Raw genomic sequence first — 23,139 nt, 5'->3', positions numbered from 1 at the left:
CAATGGAACAGAACTGAGAGACCAAAAATGGCCGAATAATTTTCAACAAGGGGGTCAAGACGAATTAGTGGGAAAAGAATAATCTTTTCGACAAATATTACTGGGACAACTGAATATCCACATGTAAAAGAACGCATCTGGTTCCCTACCTCAGCCCACATACAAAAATGATCTGAATGCACAGTTCTCCAAAAAAGACATACAAATGACCACCAAGCACATGACAAGATGCTCCGTATCCTTAGCCATTGGGAAATGCAAGTCAAAACCACCGAAGACACCACTTCACACCTACAATAAAAAAGAGACAAGAGTTGGGAAGGATGTAGAGAAACTGTATGAATGCATAAAGTGTGATATCCAGAGTGGAATATTACTTGCTAATAAAAAGAAAAGAAGTAGTGAGACATGCTATGACATGAATGAACGTTGAAAACATTATGCTAAGTGAAAGAAGCTGCAGTCATGGAACCACATATTGTATGTTTCCATTTACATGAAATATCCAGAATAGCCAAATCCATTGGAAGCTGGGTGGGAAGGGTTAGGGGAAAAGACAGTGACAGTTAATGGGTATGGTTTTGTTTTTTTTTTTTTGGCCAGGTGATGAAAATGTTCTAAAATTGTGCCGATGGTTGCACAATTCTGAATATACTAAAAACCAATGAGTTGCACACTTTAAATACATGGTACATGGCCACCCCATCCCCAGGCAAATATTATTTACTTTCTGTCTCTTTCAATTTGCATAGTCTGCACTTTATTTTTTTTTAATGAGACGGAGTCTCGGTCTGTCGCCCAGGCTGGAGTGCAGTGGCACGATCTCAGCTCACGGCCACCTCTGGCTCTCGGCTTCAAGTCCTTCTCCTGTCTCAACCTCCTGAGTAGCTGGGACTACACGTGTGCGCCGCCCGGCTAATTTTTGTATTTTCAGTAGAGACCGCGTTTTGCCATGTTAGCCAGGCTGGTCTTGAACTCCTGACCTTGGGTGATCCACCCATCTTGGCCTCCCAAAGTGCTGGGATTACAGGCATGAGCCACCATGCCAGGCCTACACTTGCTTTTTATTACCAACTAATATTCCATTGTTTTGCTATAACACATTTTATATATCAATTCATGAACTGACGGACATCAGGTTATGTCCATTTTTTTGGCTATTATGAATCATGCTGCTATGAGCGTCATGTGCAAGTTTTTGTATGGGCATGTTTTCTTTGTATTTTTTTTTTTTTTTAGTAGAGATAGGGCTTCACCATGTTGGCCAGGCTGGTCTCAAACTCCTGACCTCAGGTGATCTGCCCACCTCGGCCTCCCAAAGTGCCGGGATTATAGGTGTGAGCTACCGCGTCCGGCCAGTTGTCTTATTATTGAGTTGTGTCCTTAGAAGCAAATGGTTTTAATTTTTATCAAGTCCAATTTCTTTTTCTTTTGGTTGCTTGTGATATCGATCTATGTTGTCTCACATGTACGACACTTATACCACCACAGCTTTACATAACGCACTGTCATCTAGAGAAGAACATATTCCCTTAGAAACATTTAGAGACCTAGGAACAGAAGCTACATCTGTGTCTCGACGTGGCGGTGAGAGCAGATGGTGGATCCTGGTGCCACTACCCTCAGGGCCTGTATACCATAGGGAAGGGGTGGTTCGGAAGGGACACACCGGACAACTGAAGTACGATAACATCAAGGCTGTATGACCCCAGGCAGGATTTACGGTAAAGATCTATTGACCACAAGGAACAAGAGACAAACTGGAAACCTTGGGAGTCCTTCCCAGAACTGGAATTAATCAGAAGTCAACACGATGCATTAGCATCCAGGATGATGTTGCTTTAGCCTCCCTAGCTGCATTAGCTAAAACCACACAAAAGAATAAAACTGGAGTTTAGATCAAAGATTGGGAGTGGATAAATCTGAGAATGATCAGCACGAAGGTTGTTGCTAAAGTCTTGGGAACTGATGAGGCTAGAGATTATCTGCTAAGTGAGGAAAAGGGAAAGAACCCCAGTGAGCCAGAACAAAGAAAGCGAAGGTGTGGACAGAAGATTCAAGCTCAGTAGAGAGATAAGGAAGGTGTCGATTGGCACAGAAAGGGTTATTCTCTCCTGCCAAAGCAGGAATCTTGGCTGAAACTGTTATAAGGGAGTTAGACAGGCATGAGCGGGGCAGGAGAGGGCTCTCCCCTACCCACTAGGAAAGTTGGGTGATGGTTTGGCAATTATCACATTGCCTCTCTAAAAGTGATAAATTGGCAGCCGGTACCAGAGAGAGGCCATTTCCTGATGGTCCACACCTGATGCACTAAAGTGTTCAATGAATGCAGACACCAGGGAGATGCCACTTCCTGGGCATGCACATTAAGAGACCAAATGGCAGCGCATGACCTCCCGGGGGCACATCACCAGAACAGGGAAGAAAGCCTTAGAAGGGCACCCGTACAACTTCCTACACACACTATGCGTGCTCACCTCCCAAGGGTAAGGAGTGCACTGTGCATGCAGGCAGCTCACCCTAAGGGAAGAATCACGGGCAAGGGGCCAGCTTTGACCCTAGAATGTCCTAGGATGGCCTACAATCAAGGTTAAACACCGCACTGGACCTCAGTGCCCACTTGGGTCTCCTTTCTTTCCTGTTCCAAAGCTTCTTAATGAACTTCCACTCCTGATCTGAAACTTGCCTCGGCCTCTTTTTCTGCCTTGTGCCACTCAGTCAAATTATTAACAGGCAAGAAGTGTGGCTGCTGCAAACTCGTTCAGATCTGCTGCTGGTAACCCAGATACCTTCCACTCATAACAAAATCAGTGGCCCGCCTTCCACATGCCTGCACCTGAGCCCCATTAACAGCCCCACCACTGGACAGGGGGTTTTACTTTACATGGTCCTGTCACAGACAGCGAGAGGCGCTGCAACCACGCGGCCAGGTCACACGGCAGCCTCCCCTTAGCATACTTCAAACCTTCCCGCTCCTCCTCCTTGCTGCTGCCCTTAGACCCAGGCCTGGGTCCTATTAGCTGATATCTGAGATTCCTAGTTCACTCGCAAGGGAAGCCAGAGACTTTATTCCCACCATCAAAACTACAAGCTCTGTAAAGCAATGCCTGTCATCTCTGCCTTCGCCCTAAGGGGGCAAAAAATGGTCACTCATTTGTGTTCTGAACCCCATCTCCCCTCTGACTGTCGGATCATCCTTTCTCCTCTACCAGTGAACAAGCTTACTTTAGGAGAGCGCATCTTGAAAAAACACAAGAGCTTCCGAACCCCTCCAAAGGTCCCCCACCTCTGTTTCTCTTTCCGGCAGAACTTCTTCCCTAAATTGTGCAGGGATGCGCTGCTGCTTCCTTGTCCCCACTTCACTTTCCAACCCACTTCTCGAGCTCTGTCCTCACCAGCCTCTCATCAAGAGAGCCAACAGCCTCTGCAGGGGAAGCGTGAGTGCCTTCTCTGCTTCTTCTGACGCAGCCTCTTGACGTCCCAATCTCCTCTGGTTTCAGGGCCTCCCTCCTCGCAGTTCGAGGGCCACTCGCCTCCAGCTCCCCCTCCAGGCTGGAGCCTGGCCACCTCCCACACACCCCAGGTCCTCACCCCCACTTCCCCGCTGTGTGGTGCCATCTCCCAATCTGTATGTCCACCAAAGAAAAGTCACAGAAGGGATGATTAGCAGCACCAAATGCCACAGAAGAGGACTCCGAGGGGTCTCCCGAAGCTGAGGAAGTCACTGAGGACCTTGGGGAAAACACTTTCGGTGGAAGAGACAGAAGGTAACACACAGAAGGGGGTGTAGAAAGTAAATGTAGGTTACTGTGTCTGGGAGTAGGGTTGGGAGGACATCAAGTGGTGGAGGGTGTCGGGGGTGCTGAATGGAGGAAAGTGACATGAAGGAACGTGAGCATGATGTGGCTGGGGGATTTTCATGCTGAGAAGACAGGACAGAAGAGGGGGCTGTGTGAGAGGAGGCAGGCACAGTGAGAGAGAGGCTGTAGCGCTGGATCATACCCAGCGATGTCTCTCCAGCTCAGCTGACATTCCTTCTGGCCTGTCCCCTCGATACTATCTCAGATACGTGAACTTGCTGCCTGCCCGCTACTACCTGCAAAGCCCTTTCCCTTCTGGCTCAAGGCTGCACTTACCTACTAGTCCTAAAGAAGCCACACTTTTCTCTTGCTTGACTCTTCCTGGAACCGACACGGACTCTGCAACATACATTTAGAAACTAGCCTTCTACTGGGCGCAGTGCCTCACGCTTGTAATCCCAGCACTTTGGGAGGCTGAGGCAGGTGGATCACCTGAGGTCAGGAGTTAGAGACGAGCCTGGTCAACATGGTGAAACCCTGACTCTAATAAGAATACAAAAATAAGGCTGGGCGCGGTGGCTCATGCCTGTAATCTCAGCACTTTGGGAAGCCAAGGTGGGTGGATCACCTGAGGTCAGGAGTTCAAGACTAGCCTGACCAATACGATGAAACCCCATCTCTACTAAAAATGCGAAAATTAGCCAGACCTGTGGTGCATGCCTGTAATCCCAGCTACTCGGGAGCCTGAGGCATGAGAATTGCTTGAACCCAGGAGGCGGAGGTTGCAGTGAGCCTAGACCACGCCATTGCACTTCAGCCTAGGTGAAAGAGTGAGACTCCATCCCCACCCCCCAAAAAAACCCCAAAAAAACAAAAATTAGCCAGGCGTGATGATGGTTGCCTGTAATCCCAGCTACTTGGGCGGCTGAGGCAGGGGAATTGTTTGAACCCTAGAGGCGGAGGTTACCGTGAGCCGAGATCACGCCACCGTGCTCCAGCCTGGGCGACAAAAGCGAAACTCTGTCTCAAAAAATAAAAATAAAAAAAGAAGAAACTGACATTCTAGTCAGCTGCTGTTGGTGTATCTTTCTTCCCCAACACACTAGCAGCAATTCGGGCAAGAACGGAAATCTCTGCTGTCATCAATAATCAATCACCACTCAGTAGCGTCAGGGGCTTAGAAGAAACTTTTCTAATTTTGACTACTTCTCACCCTAGCTCCCTTCTTCTCTGACTCCCAACTCCACAGTTAGGGCCACTTTGAATTTCCTTACATTGACTCTTCCAAACCTTTTTCTTAAAGTATAGGCTTTCCTTGACTTCTGCAAACTACCGCATCAACTATGAACTACATGGTACCGACTTCCAAATCGATCCCCAGCCCAGAGGGCTTCTCAAAGATTCAGAATTTTCTATCGTCATTGTCTTAGTTCAGGCTGCTATAACAAAATACCACAGACTTGGAAATTTACAAACAACAGAAATTTATTTATTTACTTTTTTTTTTTAGATGAAGTTTCACTCTCGTTGTCCAGGCTGGAGTGCAATGGCGGGATCTTGGCTCACTGCAACCTCTGCCTACCGGTTCAAGCGATTCTCCTGCTTCAGCCTTCCAAGTAGCTGGGATCACAGGTGTGTGCCACCACACCTGGCTAATTTTATATTTAAAATAATTTTATTTTGTTTATTTATGAGACAGAGTCTCGCTCTGCTGCTAGGCTGGAATGCAGTGGTGTGATCTTGGCCTACTACAACCTCCGCCTCTTGGTTCAAGCGATTCTCCTGCCTCAGCCTCCTGAGTAGCTGGGACTACAGGCACATGCCACCATGTCCGACTAATTTTTGTATTTTTAATAGAGACGGGGTTTCACCATCTTGGCCAGGATGGTCTCAATCTCTTGACCTTGTGATCCGCCCTTCTCAGCCTCCCAAAGTGCTGAGATTATAAGTGTGAGCCATGGCACCTGGCCAACAACAGAAATGTATTGCTCACAGTTCTGGAGGCTGGGAAATACAAGATCAAGGCCCCAGTATATCCGGTGTCGCTCTCTGCCTCAAAGATGGTACCTTCTCACTGAGTTCTCAACATGGCAGAAGGGGCAACACACGTCTCTCAGACCTCTTTCATAAGGGCGCTAACCCCATTCCTGAGAGTGGAGCCTGAGGATCATTTTTCTATCCCGTTCTCAAAGTTAGAGGTGGAGAGTCATTGATTCCTTCCATCATTATTTTCCTTATTTTTAGTGGGTTTCTGAGTAGAGCAGTTGCGCTCTCGTCTGTAATGGGGGTGACAGCCCCCACATGCCTTCGGGGGTCGTCCTTCCATTGTCTACATGAGTAGTGCCTGGCTTCCACATCCATACTAGTCTCCTTATCAAAGGATGGCTTGGCCACACCCCTCATATTCTCTCTGAATACATTTATTCCTTTTCTTTTTTTTGAGACAGGGTCTCACTCTGTCACCCAGGCTAGAGTACACTGGTGCAATTTCAGCTCACTGCAGCCTCAATCTCCCAGGTTCAAGTGATCCTCCCACCTCCGCCTCCTGAGAAGCTGGGACCACAAGCATATGCCACCATGCCCGGCTAATGTTTTGTAGAGACGGGGTTGCACCATGTTGTCCAGGCTGGTCTTGAACTCCTGAGCTCAAATGATCCGCCTGCCTCGATCTCCCAAAATGCTAGGATTACAGGTGTAAGCCATTGTGCCCAGCCTACTTTTTCATTCTTTACAACATGGCCATGCTGAAATCTTCCAAATGCTTAAGTTCTGTTTCCCTTTTGGTTTTCTTTATTTGTTTCTTTCTTCTTACATTTTACTATGAGCCATCAAGAGAAACCATGCTGCCCCCTCACCACTTTGCTTAGAGACTTCATCCACCAAATATCTGATTTCATCACTCTTAAGTTCTCCCACAAAACACTAGGACATGAGAAATAAAAGAAACTTTTAATCTGAAGAATGTGAGCACCCCCCTTAATTGTCAGGCCCAAAGAAGCACTGAAATGCAACAGTAGTCATGTCTCACTGCTCACTTAAGCTAAATAATTAACTCACGAAGTCACTTGCTATGTGAGCTCTAGACTGACTAACTCTAAAGTAGCCATAAAATGCCATTCATTGGCATTTTCCATAATTTCTCATATCCTATAGTTCAACAGTGTATAACCAGTCACTAATTCATGTTATCTCTGTAAACCAGTGAGAATTCCTGTCAAATGACTTTTTTTTTTTTTTTTTGAGATGGAGTTTCGCTCTTGTTGCCCAGGCTTAAATAGCACAATCTCGGCTCACTGCAACCTCCACCTCCTGGGTTCAAGCGATTCTCCTGCCTCAGCCTCCTGAGGAGCTGAGTTTAGAGGCGCCCGCTACCACGCATGGCTAATTTTTGCATTTTTATTAGAGATGGGGTTTCACCATGTTGGTCAGGCTGGTCTCGAACCTGATCTCAGGTGATTCACTTGCCTCAGCCTCCCAAAGTGATGGGGTTACAGGTATAAGCCACCACGCCCAGCCCGTCAAACAACTACGTAAGAGCCCACTCCTCATTCCCTTTTGTCTTTAAAAATCTGCTTGTCACAAAGGCCAAACAGAGCACTCCCAAGGCAACCTTTGAGTGTGTCCCAGGTTGCAGTCCTCAACCTTGGCCAAAATAAACTCTACATTAATTTTGCCTAGGCTTGACCCTTTAGGTCAACAGACACAAACCCAAATCAGCCAAGTTCTTTGCCACTTTATAACAAAGATCACTTTTTCCCCAGTTTCCATTAACATGTTCCTCATTTCTATCTGAGACCTCATCAGGATGGCCTTTGCCATCCATATTTCTACCAACATTCTGGGCATGCCCTCTTAGGGTATCTCTGAGAAGAAGATTGAGGCTTTCTCCACAGCTCTCCTCCTGTGCCCTAACCAGATCTGTGCTTAATGCTGTTCTTGACAATGTAGACTTTTTCTAGTATGAACATCAAAACTCTTAAAGCCCCTACCCGCTACCTAGTTCCAAAGCCACTTCCACATCTTCAGGTATTTGTTATAGCAGCACCCCACTTCTGGTACCAATTTGTATTAATTCATTTGACTGCTATAACAAAATACTTTAGACTAGATAATGTATAAACAACAGAAATGCACTGCTCTAGAGGCTAGGAAGTCCACGATCATGGTGCCAGCAGATTCAGCATCTGGTGAGGGCTTGCTCTGTGTTTCAAGGATGACACTTCCAGAACTGTGAGCAATACGTTTCCGTTGTTTATAAATATCCAGACTAAGGTATTTTGCTACAGCAATCCAAATGAACTAAGATACTCATGGGTTGAACATCTCTACCCAGAGGAGACCCCATATTACTATGTTCAACACAGATATTCCTTATACAGTCCTACTTCTGTATGGCTAGAAATTTCCATAATAAAAATAATATTTTAAAAATCATACAGAAGTTGAAGCCTTAAAAAAATATAAAAAATTACTGCGTCCAGAAAATATTCTAAAATTGGATTATGGCAATGACTTTATAATTGAACATACTTTAAAAGCCAATGAAGTGGCCAGGCGCAATGGGTCACACCTGTAATCCCAACATTTTGGGAGGCTGAGGTGGACGGATCACAAGGTCAGGAGTTCCAGACCTGGCCAACATGGTGAAACCCCATCTCTGGTAAAAATACAAAAAAATTATCCAGGCGTGGTGGTGCACACCTGTAATCCCAGCTACTTGGGAGGCTGAGGCAGGAGAATTGCTTGAACCCGGGAGACAGAGGTTGCAGTGAGCCAAGATCATGCCACTGTACTCCAGCCTGGGCAACAAGAGCAAAAACTCCATCTTGGGGGAAAAAAAAAAAAGCCAACGAACTTTAAATGGGCAAACTGTATGGTATGAGTATTACACCAATATAATGGTTTAAAAATTGGCCCGGTTATGGTGGCTCATACCTGTATTCCCAGCACTTTGATCACCTGAGGTCGGGAGTTCAAGACCAGCCTGACCAACATGGAGGAAACTCCATCTCTACTAAAAATACAAAATCAGCCAGGCGTCGTTGCAGGCTCCTGTAATTCCAGCAACTCGGGAGGCTGAGGCAGGAGAATCACTTGAACCCAGCAGGCGGAGGTTGCAGTGAGCCAAGATTGTGCCATTGCTCTCCAGCCGGGGCAACAAGAACAAAACTCTGTCTCAAAAAAAAAAAAAAAAAAAAAATCAATCTGTCCAAAGGCAAAGTCATCACCTCCCTACCCACCCCTCCTCTCAAAAATCCTCGGTGGTAGCATGCCCCTTCTCTGTTGTTTTCAAAACTCATTCAGCTACCTATGCTGGGAACTGAGTTATCTTCAACTCCCCTTTTTCCCTCAATTTCCATGTCCAATCAATCAACACTCTCATTATTAATTTACTGCCTCAATATTTCTGGACTCTATCCATTCCTCTTTATCCTTCACTCACTGGTTCAGGACATAACAGGTTCGTTTCACTGTAATATACACAGCAGCTTCCTGGACAAATGCCTTTATGCCTATATTTTAATCGCCAACACATCTGGCCTCTACCCCTCCCTAGAACCATCCAACTAAAAGACATGTGTTACCCTATCATTGCCCTACCACAGGCTTTCAACCCTCTGCCTCTAGGATACATCATGCCTTTAACACGGGACACAAGGTCTCCATGAAGAGGCGGCTTCCATCTGTCACTATCCCCAACACCTGTTATTACTCTTTATCCCACATTTTATGTTCCATCAATACTGACACTGAACTGCTCTGCTCTGACTACACACCATGTAATTTCCTTTCCTCCTCACCTTGCCCCATCACTCTCTCTCTCTTTTTATTGAGATGGGGTCTCACTCTGTTGCCGAGGCTAGTATGCAGTGGTGCAATCTTAGTTCACTGCAACCTCTGCTTCCTGGGTTCAAGCAATTGTCTCTCCAGGCTCAGCCTCCTGAGTAGCTGAGATTACAGGTGTGCACCATCACGCCCAGGTAGTTTTTGTATTTTTTGTAGAGACAAGGTTTCACCATGTTGCCCAGGCTGGTCTTAAAATCCTGAGCCCAAAGTGATTCGCCCGCCTCAGCCTTGAAAAGTGTTGGAATTACAGGTGTGAGCTGCCACACCCAGCCCCACATAACTTCTTATCTCCTGCCCTTGGACATCAGACTCCAGGTTCTTTGGCCTTTAGACTCTGAGGCTTGCACCTCCCAGGGGCTCTCAGGCCTTTGGCCTTGGACTGCACTGTCGGTTTCCCTGGCTTTAAGGCTGGCGGACTTGGACGGAACCCTGCTACCAGCTTCTCTCTTTCCCCAGCTTGCCGATGGACTATCGGGGGATTTCACCTTGTAATTGTGTGAGGCAATTCTCCCTAATAAACTCCTATGTGTGTGTATATATATGCTATTGGTTCTGTCCCTCTGGAGAATGCTGACGAACACACCAGGCTCCATGCTCCCCAGCCTCTAACCACCATTCTGGTTTCTTGCTGCCTCCTCCTCTACCCCAGTGGAAGATCGCTCTGGGATCCTCTTCTCATTCTCTGCACACTCCCTAAGCATTCTCATCAGCTTCAGGCTAAACTTCCAAATTGGTGCCATCAACCCTGACCTCTTTCCAAGGCTCCCAACTCAGACTTCCAACTGCCTCCTGAATAGCCCCACCGAGATGCCCCGCAGACACTCACACTTCTGTCCTGCGGGCGCTGCCTTCTAGATGCTGCTTAACGGCATCAGGGCACAGCTGGTTTCCCAAGCTGGAAACCCAGCCCCCTCTCTCCTGCCACACTTGTCATTGTTTTAGTTTAGCCCCTCATCACCCATCACTGTCTCACGTGGTAGTTAATAAAACTGTTTCTCTCTAGAAACACGTACACACACAAAAGTTTGAGTAAACAATATATGCACTTAGTAAAAAAACTCAGACTACCCTAGCAATATAGTGAAATCTCCTATCTCTATGGGCAACTAGTTCTTTCTTGGGTATTCCTTCAAAGATATCCCATGAGCATATAACAAGAAAAAACGGTGTGTAGCTGATAAAAGCTTTTGCAAAGACACACACACACACACACACACACACACACACACACACATTCTCACTCACTCGTGAAACTGAGATTGAAATTTTCAGAGACAGAGCTGACCATATGGTCTGAAAGATCACTGTGCCTACTGGGTAGTGCCTTGCCTGGCAGAATCACCTCATTTTATAATAAGCTATTGCTGTCCCTGGATCCCATTGGCCATGAACTCTCAAAGCAGACCATCCAACTGTGCCCACTGCCTTGACGCCCCTTCCCCCGGCACATAGCTGGCAAATGGCAACACACTCTTACTATGCAAATGCCCTCTCTAATTTGGGGCCTCCCTGGCTACCAACAGTTATTATAGTACCTCTGCCTCCCCAGAGCACTCTGGTCACCCCTCTGTTTCCAACTATCTGCCTTTTTTCTCTAATTAAAGTAAAAGAAAAGTACAACATTAGCTGGGCACAGTGGCTCACACCTGTAATCCCAGTACTTTGGGAGGCTGAGGAGGGTGGATCACTTGAGGTTAAGAGTTCGAGACCAGCCTGACCAACATGGAGAAACTCTGCCTCTACTAAAAATACAAAATTAGCTGGGCGTGGTTGTGCATGCCTGTAATCCCAGCTAATTAAGAGGCTGAGGCAGGAGAATCGCTTGAACTCCAGAGGTGGAAGCTGCAGTGAGCTGAGATCACGCCATTGCACTCCAGCCAGGGCAACAAGAGCAAAACTCCGTCTTGAAAAAAGAAAAGTACAACATGAAAGCATGTTTTAAAGCAAATCCCAACAACCTCAAGTGATTTTCATTTTGTATCCACCTCTGTAAATGTTAAATAACCACAATCAGAGCACACACGCCCTTTTAAAACTGCTTTCTATGTGTGGAAGAGTCTACTTCTCAGACTTCCAGCCCCTTACGTAGAATAACTAAGTTGGTTTTTTTTTTTTTTTTTTTTGAGACAGGGTCTCACTGTCATCCAAGCTGGAATGCAGTGGCACAATCTCGGCTCATTGTAGCCTCCACCTCCCAGGCTCAAGTGATCCTCCCACCTCACCCTCCCACGTAGCTGAGATTATAGCCATGTACCATCACACCCAGCTAATTTTTAAATTTTTTTTTGTAGAGATGGGGTCTTGCCTTGTTGCCCAAGATGACTTCAAACTCCTGGGCACAAGCAATCCTCCTGCCTCAGCCTCCTAAAGTGCTGGGATGACAGGCATGAGCCATGACATGTGGCCAAGAACTAAGTCTTAGTGGATTATCTTTGCATCTTGGTGCCCCAAATAAAGCCTGAAATCCAGGAGGGCTTGGCCACCCGTCTGTCAGACCCTACTCAGGAAAACACTGGAAGAGGTGAACAGCACGTCCAGCACCAATACAAGTAAAAGCCCTACAAAGAAACGACGTACACCACCTGCCATACAGCCATCAGGGAAAGGAACTGATCTTCATGTTTTAGGAACAGTCCGAGAAGGGGGAAGGGAGAGAACAACTGTTAAGTTCTCATAAAGCCTCACACTCGCCTTGGATTAATTACTTAACCTTTCTAGGTCTCAATAAAATCAAAACAAGAGCACTTACTTGATGATCAAATACCTAAGAAAGGTCCTAGGCAGTGGCTGGCCCAGAGCATGCACTTAGTGAATGATCGTGGCCCTTCTCATCTGGAGGCCAGGGGTCTGCTGTTACATTGATTATGAAAGCCAATCGCACAAGCAAAAGAAATGCTGACGCTTGCCAAACCTGGGAATAAACCCTCAATGATGGCCGGGCCAAAGACCACACTATTTAGGGGCTCTTTTGTTTGAGATTGGCCTACTGGGCAGTGGCTTGTCTGAGAGAACAAGCTCTTCTTATGATTTTACAACAAAGTACTGCTATCTCTGGATCTGGTCAGTTATAAACCTAAACTTCCCCAGGAAACGTGTTCTAAGCAGAAGCAAAGGTTTCTGCGACTCTCTGAGAACAAATGCCAAGCCTGCTGGTGCAAAGCAAGTGGGAATGCGGCCCTGGGGGCTGGAACCATAACTAATTAGAAGGCCAGATGGGAGGACACTGCGCTTCCAGGCCAAGTTGCCGGTTTTATCAGAGTCCAAGAGTGCCAGCTAATCTTATCACAATTTCATCATGTAAACAAAACTGTCTCAAACCCCAAGAGACTCAGCAATTCCTGCAAGCTTTCAAGCATTCTTAGGAATGCTAAGGCAACGCCCAGCACCCTAAACTCTTTGGCTCCTAGCATGCTTGTTTTCCCACTGACTTAGAAGGTCACACCTTTATCTCTACACACAGAGATACACACACTGTGCTGACATTTCACACTATAGTTTACTTATGCCTGTTCAAGAACTTCATATAAATGTAATCACGCAATATGTATTCTTTGGGGCCAGGATTCTCTCACCCAACATGTTTTTGAAATTCATCTATATTGTATCAGTAGTGTAGGGCTGAGGGCCCACAGGGTCGTGGGGTGAGCCTTATGCTGTGCTGAGGCTCAGGATCTGAGAAATAAAGAGACAGGACACAAAAGTACAAGGAAAATGCAGCTGGGCTCAGGGGGCCACGCCACCTATAAGCGGAGTCAGGTGAGGCCCCGAATGTCCAGAAGCATGAGTATTTATTGTGTATAGGTTAGGGGGCAGGGCAGTGAGTGAAATCATTTTTAAGGATAGTGATAGGGTTGTGAGCAATAAAACATGGGGTCCACCCCCATTAGGTCACCTAGGCCAGGAGGTGGACAGTGCGCAGCAAGGGGCCCGTTCCCATGAAGTTAAGGGCCATGTGCAGTAAGGGGTCCACCCCCATTAGGTCACCGAGGCTTGAAGGTGGGCCGTGTACAGTGAATAGGGTACAGTGTGCAATACTTCTATCTATGGGCAAACTACTTCTAAGATTTATAGGAGGATGCTTTAAGTCACATAGCAGTGACAGAGCTGTCAAGGTTACCGCCACCTTCTGGCAGCTTCCAAAGAGTTCTATGGGAAGATGCTTTTTGAGCAACATAGCAGCAAGAGCTGATAAAGTTCACAGTCACCAAGGTGGATTGCCGGTCTGAGGGCAGCCCTCCACAAGAACTGGAGCAAGGTCCTACAACTCCTTTATCAGGAGTGGCTCTTGCCCCAAGCCTGCCATACATTGGGTATCTTTACGATACTGAATGCTGCCGCCTGGGCCATGGATTCTTGTCCTGGTGTAACTGTTTTTCCCTTAAATCATGCTCTGCACTGTGTCTGCTCTAGGCACCCCTCCGATTATAAGCTGCTTATTCCTTAATTCATGCTCTGTACTGTGTCCACTCTAGGCATTCCTCCGATTATGAACTAAGATATAATTATATATATATATATGTAGGGAAATATTCTTTAGGCACTCATCACTCATACTATCAACTATTATATGATTATATATAGAGGATTATATAAAGGGATTCTTCAAGCCCTAATTCTATAAACTAATATATAATTGTATAAAGGATTATATAAAAGGAAATAGCTGAGTAGTAACACTATAAAGTGAGATATTCCTCAAGCCCTAACTGTGCCAGGGTTCTGCTTGGCTCTCATTCCTCAGTGCCTATATGGGGGGTTACCCACAAGTGGTTTGTTCCTTTCCTTTTTTTTTTTTTTGAGACAAAGTCTCGCTCTGTCGCCGAGACTGGAGTGCAATGGCACAATCTTGGCTCACTGCAACCTCTGCCTCCCAGGTTCAAGTAATTATCGTACCTCAGCCTCCCAAGTAGTTGGGATTACAGGCGCCCACCACCATGCCCAACTAATTTTTGTATTCTTAGTAGAGGCGGGGTTTCACTATATTGGCCTGGCTGGTCTCGAACTCCTGACCTCATGATCCGCCTGCCTCAGCCTCCCAGTGCTAGGCCTGAACCACTGCACCCAGCTGTTTTGCTCCTTTTCATTGCTGAGGAGCACGCTATCACATGAACAACACACTAGTTTAGCCAGTTCTCTTTTGATGGCACTTTGGTAATAATCAGTTTAGGGGTACTATTCTTTTTTTTTTTTTGAGACGGAGTTTCGCTCTTGTTACCCAGGCTGGAGTGTAATGGCGCGATCTCGGCTCACCGCAACCTCCGCCTCCTGGGTTCAGGCAATTATCCTGCCTCAGCCTCCTGAGTAGCTGGGATTACAGGCACGCGCCACCATGCCCAACTAATTTTTTGTATTTTTAGTAGAGACGGGGTTTCACCATGTTGACCAGGATGGTCTCGATCTCTTGACCTCGTGATCCACCCGCCTCGGCCTCCCAAAGTGCTGGGATTACAGGCTTGAGCCACCGTGCCCGGCCGAGGAGTACTATTCTTTTATTATTTTTTAGAGACAGTCTCGTTTCTGTCTCCTGGGCTGGAGAGCAGTGGTGCAATCACAGTTCACTCTAGCCTTGACTCCCAGACTCAAGTAATTCTTTCAGTTCAGCGTCCCGAGTAACTGGGACTACAGGCACATGCCACCAGGCCAAGCTAATTTTCATTTTTCATTGTTGAGACAGAGTCTTGCTCTGTTGCCCAGGCTGGAGTGCAGTGGGCGTGATCTCGGCTCACTGCAATCTCACCTCCCAGGTGCAGCAATTCTCCTGCCTCAGCGTCCCGAGTAGCTGGAATTACAGGTGCCAGCTACCACCCCCAGCTAATTTTTGTATTTTTAGTAGAGACGGGGTTTCACCATGTTGGCTACGCTGGTCTCTCAACTCCTGACATCAAGTGATCTGCCTGCTTTGACCTCCCAAAGTGCTGGGATTACAGGCGTGAGCCACCATGCCTGGCCTCCAGCTAATTTTTAAACTTTTTGTAGAGACGAGGTCTCACTATGTTGCCCAGGTTGGTCTTGAACTCCTAGGCTCAAGCGATCCTCCCAATTCAGCCTCCCAAATTGCTGGGATTACAAGGTGTGAGCCACCACAGGGCCTGACAAAGTTTTAATAATTGCTTTAAATTTAAAAATTTTTTTTTCTTTATTTTAACTGATTAATTATTTTGATTCTCCTTTAGAATTCTTGTCAGTTGGTACCAGCACCTGGGCCTCTTGGGGTTGATCTTCATTTATTGCCTTTTTTTGTGAATACAAGTTATATTTTCCTGTTTTTTTAAAAAATATATTTTTAAAATGTCTTTTTCTTCCCTTTTTTTTTTTTTTTTTTTGAGACAGAGTCTTGCTCTGTTGCCCAGACTGGAGTGGTGGTGCCATCTCAGCTCACTGCAACCTCTGCTACCTGGGTTCACATAATTGTCGAGCCTCAGCCTCCTGAGCCTCCCGTGTACCACCAAGGCTGGCTAATTTTTTTGTATTTTTAGTAGAGACAGGGTTTTGCTACATTGGCCAGGCTGGTCTCAAACTCCTTTCTCAAGTGATCCACCTGCCTCTGCCTCTCAAAGTGCTGTACTGGGATTACAGGCCTGAGCAACCACACCCGGCCCATTTTTTGTGTCTAATAATTTTGGATTGTATCATGGACATTATGGATGAAATGTTATAGGCTTTGGATTCTGTTATGTTCGTGAGAGTTTGGTGTTTTGTTAGCAAGCAGTTAATCACAGCTGAACTCAAACTCCAAATCTAGTTTCCCTGAGGGAGCGGAAATCTGTACTGATCTTTTAAACTTAACTAAGTTGCTTGGAATGTGCCCCATGTTTGTCTAGTTCAGAGGTTTAGGCAGACTTTTTAAAATAACAGCTTAATGGGCAGGGTGCAGTGGCTCACATCTATAATCCCAGCACTTTGGGAGGGTGAATCACTTGAGGCCAGGAGTTTGAGACCAGCCTGGCCAACATGGTGAAACACTGTCTCTTTTTTAAAAAAATACAAAGATTAGCGGGCATGGTGGTACACACCTGTAATCCCAGCTACTTGGCAGGCTGAGGCATGAGAATCGTTTGAATCTGGGAGGTGGAGGTTGAAGTGAACCAAGATCGCATCACTGCACTCCAGTCTGGGTGACAAAAAAACAACAAAAACAGCTTAATGGAAATAATTCGAATGACATACAATATCCTATCAATGTATTTATCTATGTTTCTGTGTATCTATCTATCTGAGACAGGGTCTCACCCCTATAGCCCAGGCTGGAGAGAAGTGGTACAATCACAGCTCACTGCAGCCTTGACTTCCTCAGCTCAGTCGATCCTCCTGCCCCAGCCTCCCGAGTGGCTGGGATTACAGGCACACATCACCACGCCCAGCTAATTTTTCTATTTTTAGTAGACATGGGTTTCTCCATGTTGGTTACACTGGTCTCGAACTCCTGACTTCGTGATCCGCCCACCTCAGCCTCACAAAGTGCTGTGATTACAGGTATGAGCCACCGTGCCTGGCCTACTTCATTCCTTTTTATGGTTAAATAACTTTCCATTGTATGGATAGATTTCAGTTTTTTAATCCATTCACCTGTTGATGGACATTTGAGCATTTGGGGAAGAATTTTACATGAAGAATTTGGAAACCCTCCTCTGGGGCTATCTTCTTTCCATGATGGGCTTTTTAACACCTCTCGAGGCATTTAACAAAACCAATAAACAGGCGGGTCACAGTGTCTCATGCCTGTAATCCCAACACCTTGGGAGGCTGAGGACAGAGGACTGCTTGAGCCCAGGAGTTTGAGACCAGCCTGGTCACCACAGCAAGGCTCTATCTCTACCAAAAATAAAAAGTACCCAGGTGTGGTGGTGGGCTCCTGCAGTCCCAGCTTTCAGGAGGCTGAGACAAGAGGATCTCTTGAGGCCGGGAGTTCAAGACTCTGTCTCTACAAAAAAAAAAAAAAAAAAAAAAATACTGGTGACATAATTTAGGCTTCTGGATAGAGTCCCATCTGAAGCTGGTTTACTCCAAGCCTCTTCAGCTGGAGTCTGTGAGAAAAAAAACAAATGGTTTCTCCTCTGCTGTCACAATGTGCAATCAATCAACATCTAAGATTTCTGTGGCCAAATGTGTAGGGATTTCTCCCCAACAACAATCCATCGAGTCTAGAGTGGATATATGCTGGATATCCTCTAATTCAGTTTATTTTCAACACTATCCACCCAGACAGGGTGTCAAACCCCACAGGCTGGGGGCTCAGTTCCACAAGCATGTCCCCCCAACTCTCGATGCCAGTCACAAGCCCTGGTTACTTTAATTATGCTTCTGACCAACTGACTTTTATAGATCAGGGTTTCCACGACTCCCTCCTTGGGTTCCATGAATTTACAGGAGCAGCTCTCAGCACTCAGGGAAACACTTAGGTTTACCGGTTTATTATAAAAGACGTTACAGTGGATACAAATGAAGGAAGAGGCACACAAGGCAAAGCACACAGGAAGAAGCGAGGAGCTTTCATGTCCTCCCTGGGCAGACCATCCTCCAGGAAGCTCCATAAGCATTCCAAACTGGGACACAGACCAGATATATATTGACAATATCACAGAGTCAACAAACACCCCTGTCATGCTTAGGCTAGTCGGGGTTAGCTTTCTGTTATCTGCTACAACTGAGTAGCTTGATTAATAAGAAGAACTTTAATTAAGGATGATCAGGAGAGAGAGCTCAAACTGAGGGACAAAGGCTGCAGGGTAGAAGCATATGTTAACCACTAATACCCCACCTAAAATTGCTGGCCCTTTTACTATAATAGCATCCAAGGCCTCAAACAAATCCAAATATCCTATACGTAAGCCACTCTAAGATTAATCCTACAGAGGATTAAGGTTCTGGCTCAAAGGGAAAGAGGAACCTAATACCCTACGCTCAGATCTCACACTCTCAAACCAGTAACTGGCAATGAGAATCTGCAAACTGGGTACAGTAGTTCATGCCTATAATCCCAGCACTTTGGGTGGCCAAAATGGGAGGACCACTTGAGGTCAGGAGTTTGGGACTAGCCTGGGCAACATAGGGAGGCCCTGTCTCTACAAAAACAAAATAAAATAATTAGCCCGGCATGGTGGTGCACATGTATAGTCCTAGCTACTCAGGAGGTTGTGACAGGAGGATCGCTTGAGCCCAGGAGTTTGAGAATACAGTGAGCTATTACTGCACCACTACACTCCAGCCTGAGTGACAGAGTAAGACTTTGTTTCTAAAAATATATAAATAAATAGAGGCCAGGCATGGTGACTCACACCTGTAATCCCAGCTCTTTGGGAGGACGAGGTGGGCAGATTGCTTGAAGTCAGGAGTTCGAGACCAGCCTGGCCAATATGGTGAAACCCCATCTCTACTGAAAATACAAAAATTAGCCAAGCATGGTGATGCATGCTTGTAATCCCAGCTACTCAGGAGGCTGAGGCAGGAGAATTGTTTGAACCCAGGAGGCGGAGGTTGCAGTGAGCCAAGATTGTGCCACTGCACTCCAGCCTGGGCAACAAGAGCAAAACTCCATCTCAAAAACAAATAAATAGAATCTATATTCATCAATTAGTTAAAGGGACATTAAGACGACGATTTTTTTCCTCCATGCCTCTGTATTGCAACTTATGCCAGTGTTTCTCATGTAAACCTTACAGCAATCCTATAAAATAGGTATCAGTACAGAAGGAGCAGTGTTAAAAAAAACAAAAAACAAAAAACAAAAAAAAAAATAGATATCAGAATGGTAAGTAAAGTGGGGAAACTGCAGTTCAGATAGGTTATGCAGGGAACTCAGGAAAAATAGTTGAGCTGGGGCTACAAGGCTGCAAATTCTAAAACCTATGCTCCTCCTCTGAATTCCAAGTTTTGTTACGAATTCACCATATTCAATAGTAAAAGATCATGGAAGTGGAAGCTTTTGGTCTCTTGTAAACTGCCAATCCACCATTAGCTATTATTATAACACTTGTCAAAGTATCACCAGTAAAATGATGATTGGGGCAACTGAAAAACGTTAGGGAAATGTGATGGTTAACTTTATGTGTCAACCTGATTGGGCTAGAGGATGCCCAGATAGCTGGTGGTAACACTTCTCAGTGTGTCTGTGAGTTCCAGAGGGTTTGCTTTCCTGGGCTTCCAGCTTGCAGATGGCAAATCTTGGGACTTTTCAGCCTCTATAATTGTATGACCCAATCCATCATAATAAATCTCAATACATCTATACAGTTCAATACATCTATACAGTTGACCCTTGAACAATATAGGTTTTAATTGTGCAGGTCCACTTATACGTGGATTTTCTTCCACCTCTAGGACTCTTTTGAGACAGGGTCTTGCTCTGTCACCCAGACTGGAGTGCAGTGGCACAATTTTGGCTCACTATAGCCTCCACCTCCTGAGTTCAAGCGATTCTTGTGCCTCAGCCTCCCGAGTAGCTGGGATTACAGGCACACACCACCATGCCCGGCAAATTTTTGCTGTTATTGTATTTTTAGAAGAGACTGGATTTCACCACGTTGACCAGGTTGGTCTCAAACCCCTGACCTCAGGCAATCTGCCCGCCTCAGCCTCCCAAAGTGCTAGGATTACAGGCATGTGCCACCGCACCTGGCCAGTATTTACATTTAAAATGTGAAACTGGGACCGGCTGTGGTGGCTCACACCTGTAATTCCAGCATTTGGGGAGGCTTTGGTTAGGAGGACTGCTTAAACCCAGAAGTTCAAGGCTGCAAGAGGCTGCAGTGAGCTGTGACACCACCACTGCTCTCCAGTCTGAGCAATAGAGAACCTGTCTCTAAGGAAAAAAAAAAGTGAGATTGATAATGCCTAGGGAAGAATCAGCAGGCGAGAAGCCAGAGGCAAAGGAAGAGAATGTTCAGCAAGCCAAATGAAGACAGCATTTCAAGAAGGGGCAGTGATCAACAGCATCAAATGCTGCTACAGGACTGAGACCTAACTTAATAATGAATTTGGCCACCTATAGATCACCAGTGGCTCTGACAAAGAGCTGTTTTTGTTTTTGTTTTTAAACGGAGTCTGTCACCCAGGCTGGAATGCAATGGCACCATCTTAGCTCACCGCAACCTCCACCTCTCGGCTTCAAGCGATTCTCGTGCCTCAGCCTCCCAAGTAGCTGGGATTATAGGCACACACCACCATGCCCGGCTAATTTTTGTATTTTTAGTAGAAATGGGGTTTTGCCCGGCTGGACTCAAACTCCTGACCTCAGGTGATCCACCCACCTCAGCCTCCCAAAGTGCTGGGATTACAGGCGTGAGCCACCGCTCCCGGCGACAAGGAACTGTTATAGTGGAGTGGTGGAGACCAAAGCCTGACTATAGGCTCAAGGGTTCAAGACTTGGAGGAGGAAAGCCACTAGTGAAGGCAGACTGAGGCCTCTGGCTGCAAACCCGAGCTGAGAAGGTAACTGGAAGATAGGGAGAGTGAAGGAGGTTGTTTTGCTGTTCTTAAGACGGGCATTTTTTTGTCCGGGCGCGGGGACTCACGCCTATACTCCCCACACTTTGGGAGGGCGAGGCAGGAGGCTGAGCCCACGAGTTAGAGACCAGCCTGAGCAAATGACGAGCTGTGCATCTTTAAGAACACAAAAAAAGATTTTTTTGTGCAAATAATAAGTGCTGGAGTTCGAGGCCCAGCCTCTGTCCGCATCTTCGCGACCCGGGGCCGAGTATGCCACCTGGGGGCCGGGTCCCTGTCAAGCCCGGCGTGCCGCAGTTTCCCACCCTCACCCGGGATGGAAGCGCGCACGCGCAGACCTCGAACGGCCGGGCGCAGGGCCCGCCCCTCCCACCCAGAGAGCGTGCGCACCGCCCCTCGAGCGCCGCCTCAGGGAGGCCGGGAATCACAGCGCAAACGGAGGATTCAGCCCTTCGCTGCCGCGCTTCCCCGGAGGGCTCAGGTCACGGCCCGTCCCCACCTACCGAGTCTCGGACCAAGCTCGTCGGGCTGGAAACCGACGTGGGGAGCAGGCGCGTCCGTCGAACGCTTTTTCGGAGTCTGCGGATGGTCACGGACCTCCGTTCGAAGATTCGCGGCACATCGAGAACCGCATACGCTTTTTTTTCCTTTTATGAGCGTAGTCGCGCGAGGACCCTGTACGCATGCGCAGTCGTTCCTCTGTGACGTGACGCTCTGCCCCTTGGGAAATGTAGTTTTTACTTGACATACCTCTCCTGGCTCTTGGCGGAACCCTAATTCAACCAACCAGAGTGCAGGTGCGTTTTCAGCGTTTTCTCCCATTCCTCCAGACTCTGTTTTAAACAAAATGCAAAAATATAAAACAAAAACAGCTTGAAAGCGAGCAGATTGTTGCTTGCTGGAGGACGGTGGGCGCAGGAAATATGGTAATATGGAAACTGTATTTCTGCTAAATTTTGCTGCGAACCTAAAACTGCCCTAAAAAATAAAATCTGTTGTTAAAAAATTAATTAAAAACAAGTAGATCTCTAAGAAATCGAAATTTTAGGGAGTCTTCTTAGAAAAGTATTAAGGATATGGAAGTGCAATGGACGTGTAGCCTTAATGGTATCTATCGAAGGCCATCATAGTATCATACAATTTCTTTCTTTTTTTTTTTTTTTTTGAGACGGAGTTTCGCTCTTGTTACCCAGGCTGGAGTGCAATGGCGCGATCTCGGCTCACCGCAACCTCCGCCTCCTGGGTTCAGGCAAATCTCCTGCCTCAGCCTCCTGAGTAGCTGGGATTACAGGCACGCACCACCATGCCCAGCTACTTTTTTGTATTTTTAGTAGAGACGGGGTTTCACCATGTTGACCGGGATGGTCTCAATCTCTTGACCTCGTGATCCACCCGCCTCGGCCTCCCAAAGTGCTGGGATTACAGGCGTGAGCCACCGCGCCCGGCTCATAGAATTTCTTAACGCTTCAAAAGTCTGTAATTATATATTTATTTGTTGATTATTTGACGGACTTGCAAGTCCTATGAGATTGGGATCATCTTTTGTTCACCTGGGTATTCTTAGGACCTAGCACAGTGCCTGGACATCAGCATGTTTTTTTCTTTTTTTCTCTTTGAGACAGGGTCTCGCTCTGTTGTCCAGGTTGGAGTGCAGTGGTGCCACCAGGGCTCCTGAGTAGCTAGGACTACAAGCGCACACCAGCACATTCTGCTAATTTTTAAAAAATTTTTTGTAGAGATGAGGGTCTTGCTATGTTGCCTAGGCTGTTCTTGAGTTCCTGGGCTCAAGTGATCCTCCTGCCTCACCTCCCAAAGTGCTGGGATTACAGGCGTGAGCCACTGGACTCAGCCCCGTCAGTATTTTTCTGTTTATTAGAGAATCTCAGGCGTTAGCACTGGAACTATTTTAACCCCAAAATTAATGCGTCATTTTCTTCCATCACACTTGGCATTTCTTTCTGTGTGTTCTAGGTCAGTGAATAACATGTCCATCCACCCAGCTTCAGTTCGACTTACTGCATTTTATGAAAGTTAGGCTTTGAGGGATTTC

At 46.5% G+C, this 23,139-nt stretch overlaps 1 protein-coding gene across 10 annotated transcripts in view; it reads right to left on the bottom strand.

The window, feature by feature from the left end:
- SGF29 (SAGA complex associated factor 29) overlaps positions 1 to 21,781 on the bottom strand; it is a 36,423-nt gene extending 14,642 nt beyond the window's left edge. For 5 of the 10 annotated variants that reach the window (XR_010337381.1, XR_010337382.1, XR_010337383.1 and 2 more), the window contains exons 1-2: positions 21,593 to 21,781; positions 204 to 291 (exon numbers count right to left, since the gene is read on the bottom strand). Coding sequence is in view for 1 of the 10 variants with exons in the window: in XM_064362612.1 (XP_064218682.1) it covers positions 204 to 249 (46 nt within the window). In the remaining 9 variants the exon portion in view is untranslated. Of the gene's footprint in view, positions 1 to 149; positions 292 to 16,660; positions 18,886 to 21,592 lie in introns of those variants that run through there. The other 5 variants (XR_010337385.1, XM_021672343.2, XR_010337389.1 and 2 more) reach the window with 4 other exon arrangements.
- Between the last annotated feature and the right edge of the window lie 1,358 nt (positions 21,782 to 23,139).

This window comes from Aotus nancymaae, unplaced genomic scaffold, assembly GCF_030222135.1.
Source record: "Aotus nancymaae isolate 86718 unplaced genomic scaffold, 86718_ANA_hifiasm-v0.15.2.pri h1tg000049l, whole genome shotgun sequence".
Taxonomy (NCBI): Eukaryota; Metazoa; Chordata; class Mammalia; order Primates; family Aotidae; genus Aotus; species Aotus nancymaae.
This window is presented reverse-complemented; position numbering and strand designations above follow the sequence as displayed.